The sequence below is a fragment of the Pelobates fuscus genome, chromosome 1 (assembly GCF_036172605.1).
Source record: "Pelobates fuscus isolate aPelFus1 chromosome 1, aPelFus1.pri, whole genome shotgun sequence".
NCBI classification, from domain to species: domain Eukaryota; kingdom Metazoa; phylum Chordata; class Amphibia; order Anura; family Pelobatidae; genus Pelobates; species Pelobates fuscus.
The window spans coordinates 72,553,268-72,565,679 of record NC_086317.1 but is presented as its reverse complement, the minus strand read 5'-3'; the positions used below and the strand labels follow the sequence as shown (position 1 = coordinate 72,565,679).

The 12,412-nt window shown below is 36.8% G+C and overlaps 1 protein-coding gene across 2 annotated transcripts in view; it reads left to right on the top strand.

The window, feature by feature from the left end:
* The window catches only part of LOC134587501 (uncharacterized), a 35,419-nt gene extending 27,395 nt beyond the window's left edge, over nt 1–8,024 (top strand). For both annotated transcript variants that reach the window (XM_063443924.1, XM_063443915.1), the window contains exons 4-5: nt 1,094–1,189; nt 6,389–8,024. In XM_063443924.1, coding sequence (XP_063299994.1) covers nt 1,094–1,189; nt 6,389–6,551 — 259 coding nt within the window. In that variant the 3' untranslated portion in view covers nt 6,552–8,024. The remainder of the gene's footprint in view (nt 1–1,093; nt 1,190–6,388) is intronic.
* The last annotated feature ends 4,388 nt before the right edge of the window (nt 8,025–12,412 follow it).

The window sequence follows — 12,412 nt, the reverse complement described above, 5'->3', positions numbered from 1 at the left end:
GTTTGGGTAATAAGGGGTCGGTGTTGTGGGGGGTCGTGTCGCCGTTGTTTCTAATTGTGTCATCAATGGTATGAGGTAGTAGTTGAGGCTTTAGTTTGGATTGGAAATAATGATCGTGAATTGGTTGCAGGTGGTCTGGCGAATATGTTCGGGGGGTCCGCAGGGGTTAGGGGAGGTTGGAGAGGGGTTGTGGGGGGGGGGATCGGGGCGGCGGGTGTCTCTAGGAGTTGGGAGGCTTTAGGGGTGGGTCAGCTGATATATGACCCAGGGGTCCCACATTTTTTTGTGGTGGTGGGTTGTTTCGTGAAGTAGGGCTGAAAGTTTGTCCATCTCCTTGGCTTCCTCTATTTTTTTGAGAACCGTGTCTAGGGTGGGTATGTGTTTGTTGCCCCATTGTTCGGCGATTGTGCGCCGTGTGGCTAAGGCGATTTTGGCGAGTAATTCGTTTTGTGCCCTAAATAGGGGGGCGTGGGATTTAGATAGTAGCCAGACCCACGGATCTAGAGGGATCTCATTGTGTAGGAGAGCTGATGTTAGGTCTGCCACTTTCGCCCAGAGTTGTGTTATGTGTGGGCATTGCCACCAGGCGTGGATGTAGGTGCCCTGCGACCTGCAGCTTTAATTCGATTTTTATCTGTCGTGCATGCAGTCAAATGTCTAAATTGCTTTTCTTATTATGCATTGCAGAAAGCAGTCTGGACACAACGATTATTTAATTTTTTATTTTTTTTATGAACTGAAAAAAGTTAATTCTGCCTTATTTTCCATTCTATGCAGAACGAATATGGTTTAGCTATTCTACGTAATATGCAATATCCATTCATGATGGTTTGTTATGTGAATATTACAGAAAGACATACCATGGCACTGGTAATGCTTCCCAGTACCAGTGTACTTATTAGAGAATTCTGAAAGAATTTACGGAGTTTTAGATTAAATTTTTTTTTTAGACCAAAGATGCAAGCATGTGCAAATTTACCTTGTTAAATAAACGAAATCTAAAAAGATTACAAAAGTTTATTTTCCGCTAACTGTGACCTATTTTTCACTTTCCTTCAAATCATTTTTTTTTTCTTCTTTAATTCCTTTCCAGGCAGTTTGACAAAGATCTAGACACAGTCTCCACAGGGATCCGGCAGCTAAAACGCCTCTCAAGACTTTTTGATGATGCCATCTTGAAAGAAGAAAGGTAAACCGAAAGTATTCTCTGATGTGCCCTCTTGAGTCTGTCATTGCCTGAAGCATAGATCTGATATTAAGGGAAAGATTTTCCAGAACTGTATGAGGCAGCCATTGCCTGCTCAACTTTCTTTAACCTCCCCATTCCCTGGCGAAAGAGCAGCATATTGTTCCCTGTGGTATAGGATATTTTAAAACAAGTATTTCAAAAATAAAAATATTATTTACTTTCTGAATGCTAAAATCCATACTCCACTTTTATGCCCTACTTTAAATTACCATCAGAGCCATTACTTATTTTATCCTATCCCATTCAAGCAAAAACAAATGACCTGGTTTTATAGTAATGTACATTTTTTGGATCTTTCCTGCCCATGCTGTATTATAAATGCAGCTTTGAGTTTGCAGATTTTTCCTTGATTGTTTTTACATAATCCAATTATTAAAGCATTACTCTAAGCACAATTACAATTGCAGCTGACTGTAGTGGTTGTGGTGCCAGGTGTACCCTGGCACCACCCAACTGTGAGTAGTCAAACCAGTTTTGAACAGTTTGACACTTATCTGGGTCCGATGGTCACCTACGGTCCGGCCAATGATATCACTAAAGCTGACGTTCCTATCTCCTCATTAATGATATCAATTATGTGCATCTTTTAATGGAATGTATGCTTATGTTTACAGTTAACTAATTATGTTCAACCAGGGCTAAAATTGATATATTTAATATAGAAGGTATAGAAGATATTTAATGCAGAAGGTGAAATACAACTTTAGATATGTCCAAAGAAGAGCCTGGACTGGCGGTTCCCAGGGGACAAATGGTTTGTTTACTTATGATGAGATGGCGCCATGCTGCTCATGGCATCACAACCATTGCAGCTCTCTGTAGTGTTTATGGTGCTTAGAGTTCCTCTTGAAGTATTTGACTTTGATTTTCGTCATGCTAACCAAGGCACATATTAAAGAATATTTTGGCTGTGAGAATGTGCAGTGATAAAAAGCAATATTTTTGTTTTATCCTTTGTGACATAGACCTTGTTCGTTGTATTCATCTTCACGTAAACATTTGACTCATTCTCAGTCACGTAACAAACCTTCTATTCGGCCTGCCATAAACACGTGTCTGTCAACAGTTTATTCTTCTCTTATATTAATCTGGTTTTTGCTCAAATACAAAAATAAAAATTAGTTTAGTAGATATACCCCTAATGAAAACATGCATGCATTAAATTAGGCATTTTTCATAGGAGTATATATAAAATAGCTGCAAATGCCACAGATCTTGTTTGTAGCCTTTGAAAACCCTCCCCTTCTTCCCCAGTCCAGACTTTCTGTGTCTGTCTAATCACGTTTCCCAATGCAGCTCAATGAGAAGTCTTTGTAAAGCAGATGCTCTGGTCAGTTTGTGCCTCTTGAGTTTAGCTCCACTGAGCTGACCAAACTAGGAAGAAACAGGACCAGCTGCCTGACCGCTGAAGGGGAAAGTTGTAACAAGGTTAATTTATATAAGTGCCAATTATTATTAAAATCTGCACTTTTTGTAAAATGAAAAAAATAGGACACACTCTTCACACAAAAAGCATTTAAGCAAGCTGAAGTGCTTTAGAGTTTGGAGTGTTCCTTTAGCAATCTAGAAAGTTCTGATCTCAATTAGCAATGGAAATATAATATACCTTTAAAGTTATAATTGCAGTAAATGATTTAGCTTGCCCTTTGTCAGTTCTGATATTGTATAGCACAATGCAACCTTCTTCACCCTATTTTTTTTTTTTTTTTTTTTAATAAAAGGTTTACTCCAACCCATATTAGTACTTATGCTTTTTTAAGTGGTCATGGTGGTAGGGGTCTGTATGACATCCAGAGGAATTGGCACTTGTGTACCGGCGGCAAGTTGCAACCCCAGCACACTTGACATTGGCAGCCCAGAACTCTGGGCATAACAGCCTACTGTCAACAGACGTAACGTGATTATCCCGTTGCAGGCTGAGCCACTAAGGGGAGTCTTGTGTGTCACCTCCCAACTCCCTATCTCATCATTTACATTTATTTTGGCCTCTGCCCGCTACACTCTCCCCTCCCTTTTCTCCCCTTTTGCCAGCTCAGGTCACATGGCTTTTTGAGTTATGTGATGCTGTGTTTGGACGAACATTGGCTGTCATGACGCAAGGAAGGGGGGGTGGAAAACTGTGTAAGCAGCTTCATCTGGCGCTGGATTTCACGTAAATCCAACTCCCTTAAAATGTATTTACGAAGTGATTGGGTAGGAGGAGAAGGAATAATCAATGCCCAATACGGAATTATTTATTTATGTATTTATTCATTTTTAAATATTCATTAGGGTTGGAGTAACCCTTTAAGAAAGCATTGCAGGTTATATTGATTATCTGTTATTTATTTTTAGTGTAATAAAGGTCTTCATTTAGGGCACACCTGGCACCACAACCACTATGCTACTTGGAGTGTTCCCGAAGTCGAATATAACATGTTAATGTACTTTTGTCCTTTTTAGAGTTCTTAAATAAATAATAAAACAAAACCAAACAAAAAATTGTGCTGACACTATTCTTTCATCTGTTATTAGTGACTTGACAGTTTCTCTCATTGATAACTGAAGAATAGAAACTCCAGGTAAAAGGTCCTTATGTTATGTGCATGGGCTGCTTTTCTATACTAACCCACCAGAAAGATCTGCCTTCTCCCAAAAAGGCATTTAAATAGAGTTATCCTTCCTGCAATTGAAGTTAGCAGTTGATGTTAGCATTTGCATTGAACTGATACACCGAGGGTCTGTGAAATAGCTCAGGCGTATTTAAAAGGATATATTTGACATGCAGAGTTATTTTCTATATAGACATGCACATTCCCATGCTTAGAGGTGGCTGAATCAATGAATATGGAACTTAGAAACATTTTTCACACTCTGTGTCTTACAAACTCCTTGACAGCCATTGTTTTAGAAGGAATCGGGTATAAGCACCTTTTGTATGCAGTCAATGTTCATTTCGTGCTCTGTTGCTCCTGAGCTTTAACAAATTAATTTTGGCATGGCTACAATTCTCTGTGGACAAACCTGGGAAGCGTTGCTTTTTCCTGATCCTTCATAGGTCCTGCTGCTCAAAACTGTTGTATAACGATACACAGATGTGGTTTTTCTATGTGAGGAAGAGAGCACTGAACTAAATGATCACACGTTCACTCTAGTTAAATCTTCGTTAAATACCATTTGTAAATGGGAAAGTGATTTTAAAGCTCTCTAGCTCTGACCAGATTAATTTTAGCTATACCGTGTTTTAACGAACCATTAACAGCTCATGGTAGGTAATGAACCATAAAATAACATTTCAAGCTAGATTATCATGAATGATATTAGAGGGTTTAGAGAACTTAAATAAAAAATAAATATATAATATCAAAACTTCTGCTATTTTTTCAGCTCACTTTCCTAATGGTTTGCATTCTCTTTTAATACACTAACCTGTTTCATTTTGTTTGTGGCTAATGGTAACTTTGTGCATGCAAGTCAATGTATATTATATCGTGTATGTTATGTTACATTTCATGGATTGTTTCCCCCCGTTTACAACTGCATCTCAAAATACATTCTCAAAATATATCCTCATTGATTTATTTTTTATTTTTCCTCTCTCTCTTCTTTAGTTTGGGGTTTGACACATTTCCATGGAAGTTAGTAGCAGGGTATTACATTAGAAGATAGTAAAATTCTCATTCACTTTTTGAGTGCCAGAATGTGTGCAACATATTTCAAAGCAATGCTCTGAGTTCTTGTCTGCCAATTAAATGGTTAAACATCTATGCACATTTAATTAGTCATACTCTTACACACACCTGAAAAATTATGGTTTAGAGGGGCACTGTAAGCACCTAAATAACTTTTTAGTTTAATTAAGCGGTTTTGGTGTCTAGATGATGTGCCTGTAGTCGCACTGCTCATTTCTTTGCTATTTAGGAGCTAAATCACTTTGTTTATGCAGCCCTAATCACACTTCCCCTGCCTGTATCCACACAGTCTCCCTACACATTCCCTGTAAAGCGAGAGATCTAATGCACAGTTTGTTTCATTTCGAATTTCATATCTCCTCCTCTTCCGGAGCCTCCTTCATCTCATGCATTGCATCCGGTCAAAGCCCTTGAAGGGAGTGATATGATGTCACATCCTCCCATTGGGATTCCATGCCGAAGAGCATCAAAAGTGTATCATTTAATTTGATCTTAGAGACACTCTGCCCCCTTAAGACAATGGGATGAGGTCAGAGACCAAAATCCTCAGTGCCAAGTACCTTTTCAGTGGTACCCTGGATATTTCAAATCATTTTTAGTTCATTTTTTATCACACTGGGGCAAGTAAATTTTTAAATATCAAATTCTCCTGCTTTATATGTGGAATTGAAGAAACATTTAAAGGAACACCTGTATTCCAAACCCTATAGTGTTAAAGCCGCCAATAGGGAAAACATTGGATTGGCCGAGATTATCAAGGTGGTGGGGGAAGAGCCAAACATTGACCTGGCCAATCCACATCTCCTTACATATATGCATTGAATCAATGCATCTCTATTACCAAAGTTCAGAGTCTCCATGCAGAGTGTGGAGATGCTGAACGTCAGTGCTGCATGCTGTGCAGCATTGCCCCATGAAGTACCTCCAGTAGCCATCTGAGGTGTAGCCACTGGAGGTGTCCCTAGACTTTAATGTAAACACTGCATTTTCTCTGGCTGCAACTGCATTGCTTCCAGGGACTATCTATACTCACCAGAACAACTAAAATGAGCTGTATGATGTTCTGGTGACTTCAGTGTCCCTTATTTGCTAAATCTATGGTGATTTGTCAAATTTATATAATATAATACAGGTTCTCACATTTCAAATGAACAAGATGTATACTTTTATATTAGCTGTGAGTGGGGTTGTGGACAGGGATATTTTAGAGACATTTTAGGTAACTTATTATGAACAATTTATGTCGCTAATTAGTTATAATGTATAGAATGTACACAGAACTGTGTGTTATACCGATTGTGTAACTAGGGTAGGACCAATTTAAGGACTATACATTTGTGTGCTGATGTAAGCTTGGTTGGATAACCAGGTTTTAAGAGCTCTCCTGAACAACTTATCTTCTGTGGCTCTTACTGTTGTCAGCGCTTTTTACAGTGTTTTTGCCTTTTATGCTTCTATCATTCTCCAGAAAAGAAGCCATACTGAACTATCACAACTTAATGGCCAACAACTTGCGCTGCACGCGCCCTTCTCGGCTGCCTTGGAGAAGGAGCACCAGAAAATTTCAGCATACATTTGGAGCCTGGACGGAAATTGCATTAACCAGCATCAGCAACATTGGTGCACGTTGACGATATGCTGAGTTCTACTATCGCTCTTTCTTTTTACATGTTAATATATGTATTCCATACAAGCTATGCTTATTAAGTATATGGCCATATTATGCTTGAGTATATTCCAAAAGCATTTATGCTGCAATTCCTATTTGCGTGTTTTCAAGGCAGCTATTTTTTTTATATAAAAATGTTACTATTCTCAGTCCATTAGTCAGTTTGATTAAATGGCTATTTTTTAATATAAACCAACGAAGGTATTTTTAGTATTACTATTTTGTATACTTGTTTAGGTATTATCCTTCGTATACCTAATAGATATAGCTTCTATTGATTTGTGAACGTCCATTCAGGGAGAGATTTTACATGTTTTTCCAGAGCTCTCTGCTTACAAGTCAATACATTTAATTGTTCAGTAACGAACTGATGCATGCCTATTTATTCAGTTATTGCATTACTTTCATTGTATGCACGCCTAGCTAGTTTAATATTGATAGGCTAATTTGGATATGTTACATGTATGAAAACATATTGGCAAACTCACCAGGAGATCTGTATCTATCTAATTTATCTCATTATTATGCCCACAGTTAAAATCCTTGTGTATGCTCTTTAAGCACAGTTGTTTTGGCTTAAATGACTTCAATTTAAAGATTTAATCTCAGGGTGTTATGGAATTCGACCTGGTGGAACTATAGGTTGGCAGCACTACCAATTCTTTAGTAGATATTGATAAAGAAACGGTAATGTCAATTCCAATATGACAAGGGATCAATCAAGTAGTCTGAAAATCTAGATTGCTTTGACAAACCTGACTAATTCTGTGTAGATAATGAAATATGATACTTTATGATGTAAATTGTTATGACTGGAAGTTTTTATAATATTTTTTCAGTAGCACAAACGTAAAATATTCTAAGCTGCTCAATCCTAGATTTCAGATGTCAATTGTACCCAGTTCTATTATATATTTTTGGGGGAAACAAAGTAAAACGTTAGGTTATCTTTATGGGTATTTTTTTTACCCATCCCTAAACAAATCCTAACCCTTGCTTTAAATACATAGACTGGTTCAGCAATTACAGAAGCAGGAACTGTTACATTTGGCTGTCTAACTGTAACCTTGAATTCTAAAAATGCATTGTACCTTGTGCCCAAGCTCTTACACTTAGCTACATAGCACTAAGCCTAATTCAGAGTTCTTATGGAAATATAAGAATAGGTGGAAGTCTAAATCTAAAATGTAATTCTTTAAAGAGACACTATAGGCACCCAGACCACTTTGTCTCATTAAAGTGGTCTGGGTGCAATGTCCCTGTCCCCTTAACCCTGTAATGTTAAATATTGCAGTGCCTGAGAAACTGCAATAATTGCTTGCAGGGTTAAGACTGCCTCTTCCTGCTTGCTAGGTGACTTTTGGTCACCTAACTGGCTCTGGATGTCCTCACGCTCTACATGAGGACATGCAGTGTCCATAAAATCTCCACAGGAATTTTTCCTATGGGGAGGGCCTATTGCGTTCGTTGGAGGATGAGCGTGTGTCGTTGAAGAGGCAGAGGGAGACTGGCGCTGGAATCCGGTAAGTACAGTAAGGTTTTTTTTTTTTTTTTTAACCTTTACAGTGCGAGGGTGGGGAATTTCAAGGGGAGGTGAGGATGGGGGTGAGAGGGGCAGAGGAAACTATAGTGCTAAGAATGCAACATTATATTCATAGCCTATAGTATCCCTTTAACCCCAATTTGGAACAATGGAAACATTATGTTTTCAATTCTAAAAATATCATGTTAATGTAATTCTTAATTTAGTAGGACTGCTAGCGATGGCGCAAAACGTGCCACTATGCAGTGTACTTGATTCCCATGAACAATTTATGTAGTAAAAGGCATTCAGAACTCCAGTGATAAATTCAAACATTAGGCAACCTGCCTCACTGGTATTACCTGATGGGGCTTTTAAACATTGCAGTCAAAACACTTCAGTCTTTGTGTATAAATCAAGTAGAAGCAGTATCTGGAACATGAGGGAACCTTGTGACATAATATCCAAACTGCAGCTTGTAATAAATGTCTTCTTTATTAAGTCAAACCATTAACCACACACAAGCCAAGACCCCCCCTCTCCAACCTGAGCTTAGCACGTAATCATAGGTACTTAATTCCCATTTACTCTTAGTACAACAACTGGTAATATAGAATCACCTTGCTTAAAAAGATAACTGCTATTGATTAAAGATAATAAAGCACCGGGTATTGGTTTCAAGATGTCTTTTAGATGAGGCGCAAAGCTGGTTTTCTTCTGTCCTTGGAGATGCTGCAAAAGAAATGACATATATCTAAAAATATATATAAAACATTTTGACGACAAGCAGTTGAGCTTTGACCACCCTTTTTCATGATTAAAAACAATCACATGTTTCTATTATGTCCTGCTTCTTAACACTAGTAATGAAGGAAATATTTTGCACCATTTTGTATAAGCTTTTATTTTCAAAAGTGTGACCTCCTTTTGTATATATGTTTTTCCTGTAATAATGTTTTGTAAGCCATTAAAAGAAAATAGAATTTCTTTTTTTGAAATATGCCTTATGTGTTTATTTAAAAAGAAAACATTTTCTATATTAATACTTGACATCGTTTATTAAGCTAGGTGATAAGTAACTAGTGACGGTGGGAAATATTTACATTTAGGGAGGGAGCTTTATGACCTTTCAACTTGCGGGATAGAACCTGTTTGACAAATGAAATGAGTAGCAGTTAAACGACTAATGTACAGAGGAGGGGACAAAAGTTCACTACTACTTAAAACACAAAGATTCACGGTCTAAAAAGCAGGAGCACATAAATAAAAGCCAATTTTGTTTGTCTTATTACTTGCTATTCAAAATTCCATAATATGTTTCATATCCATTGGCGGTATTCTTCAAGGATCTAAGAGGAAATGTATCGAATAGATTTCCAAAGTAGTTATGAAAGCTACTGAGCTCTGCTTTATTCAGTTGTAGTTCTACCTAACACACAGCATTCTATTACTTTGGGACACAAAAGGGAGAGTTTTATATATGCAATATGTGTATACACACACACAAAGCTGATGCTCCAACTTACTGTGACTTAATCTTAATGCATGATACCTGGATGCATATCCCTCGTTTACTATTGCTAAAATGTCCGTATCAGTTTATTTATAACAAAGTATAAATCAGTGTTTTTGAAACTATTCTGTCTTCATTGTAAAACGACCAATAGGGCATTTTTCAGTGCATATATCAGTTTTAAAGGAAAACCCTCATCATTACCACTATAGCGTACTCCCATGAATGGGTTGACTTCTTCCCTGGGGTCTGATGGGAGCTGTTCCATGCTTTCACTACAGCTGACGGATCCAGAAACTGTTTCCTAGAAAATGTTGTTAGTGCTCCTGCACGCAAACATTGAGCTAAGTCCTGTTTAGCTCAGACATCGAGCTTTCTGCTATATGTTGGATGTAGTGGATATAGGGAGGGGACCCCAGGTAAGAAGAGGCCTGTCTTACAGTGCAAGGGTGTCAGCAGCATGCTGTAGTGATTATGGTGCTCGGAACGTTCTGTTACATTTATTAGTGATAGCATCAAGCATGTCTGCAATGTTATATTAATGACTAATAATTTCTGCTATGGATAGATTTTAAGGGGCATACCTATTAATATTTCAAGCTATCATGGATAAAATATAAGGTGATGACAAATTAGAGAGCTTTGAAGTTAAACATAATTTTATAAGTAATGTATTTTTATATCTATTCACACATGCTAGTAGTTTCCATGTATAACTAATGCAAAAGTGAATACTTGTAAAAAAAATTTAAATAAATGGTTCATTTTAAATTCTATCTGCCAGAAGGAATGGAATAAAATGATTCCAATATTGTATACACAGATATGTGTATGGTGTAAAGACTTTAAAGATGGCTCTAAGAGTAACATGTGAAGCTCACAACTTATGCAGTTTTTTTTCACTTTTATTTAACTGTGCATAAGGATTTGGGATATTGAGCAAGTAAATATTTTTTTTTTTATTTTATTTTATGTATTGGGGCTAATGTGTACTATAGTCATTGCTGCATCCCAGGAGTAGTGTCAGTTTGAGCGCAGGTCTTATTTTTGTATATTTGTAAAAGTAGGGATGAGTTTTTCGCTTTATTTTTCACATAACTAAAAAAAAAAAAATAATCTATCAATACTTAATGAAAACATTATTTTTTAGGTGACCAATTTCCTTTAAGCATTAATATCCGTTTACGAAACCTGCTATGATTATTTTATTCATGTTCTTTATGTTGCAAACAAAAGTTCATTTTAAATTGTATCTCCTTAAATAATCTTCTAAGAAATCTCGCCGTTTAATCTATAAATATTATGTGCACTAGGATTAGGTTTGCGTATTTTTTCATTTTTTTTTTTTACAAATCCAATCAATAAATCAAACACATGTTTAACAGGATTATTTTATTTGTTTAAAAACAAGCTGACATCAAAAAGTATACTGCCTGTAAAAATCTTACATTTGATCTTAGAAATACATACTATATTGTACAGTGTTATATCTTACAGTGCATCAATAAGAAATATAAACATTTTATCACCATAAATAACTTTTCAACAGACAAGCAATTTCTTTATCTTAAAACTAGACGTAAAGTTAAAACTCTAAACCCAAAGACCAGCCTTTTCACGGGAATTCACAAACAAAATAAAACATCTCATTTCTCACAAATATAGAAAAATAAAATTATTTAATTAGTGGAGATTTTCATGAGTCTGCAGAGGAAGTCACCTTGTACTAGTATTTCTTAAGCACTAAAAAGTTGAAGTAAGTAGGTGGGACATTGCTTGATAATGTCTGACAAGTAGATCACCATTGTTGTCCAATGGAACATGTATATTTTATTTGTTCATTAGCCGTGTGGATTATTGTCATTTCACTGCCCTAACAGGATGCCATTTGAACAAGGCATATACCAGCCAGCCCCATCAAGAACTTGACTATTTATTTGGATCATTCCCTTTGTTTTACTGTAGAGAGACGGTTATTTTTACATTTCAAAATCAAATTTATGTTGAAGTAGTGGTCTGGCAAAATATATCTACACAATTTATGAAAGTTAAGTGAAAAAATTAAATACTAACGGGAGTAATTACCGATTTTCATTTTCGGTGTAAACGTTTGCCATCCTAGGTTGAGAATAGTTGATGTTGTGAACCACTGAACATAGGTGGCAAAGTGAGATAATGTTTTATTATCAAGATAAATTATATATTTCATTGCTTTAGATTTAATTTCACTGGTTACATACTTCTCCAGCACCCACCACCTGCTATCACAAACACACACTCTTGTATGCCACTTGTCCTGCTTGGGAACACTTCCCCAAATTGGATGACCATCCCCTATGTTGCCAACACTCCAGATTCATTGACAGGACATAGCCACAACAACAAACTGCAATCACTGTGATCTACAGTAGGATAACGACTCTGCTCTTCTATGTCACTCTATTGACATGTGAATGGAGGGACCTTATCTAATTTTAGATTAGTTTAGTGGTTTCGTACAAACACGGTCTTTTCTGTGAAAATTCAATGTTTACCTTAGTCTCTGAGTGTACCACAAGACAGCCACTAGATTTGCTTCATATTATGTTCCTGCAATCTGGGGAGCTCTTATGAAGATGCCCAAAGCTTCACACAGCCCTTGATTAGGATAAATCTAATGAAGAAATGTTGATTTTCGCAGTGCATGTGCAGTAGACCTCCTCAGTGCTTCTTGATGGAGAATCAAATACAATGTAAGACAAACAGTTGAAATATCCACAATTGTATTTTAATAAAGGTATTTTGGCCT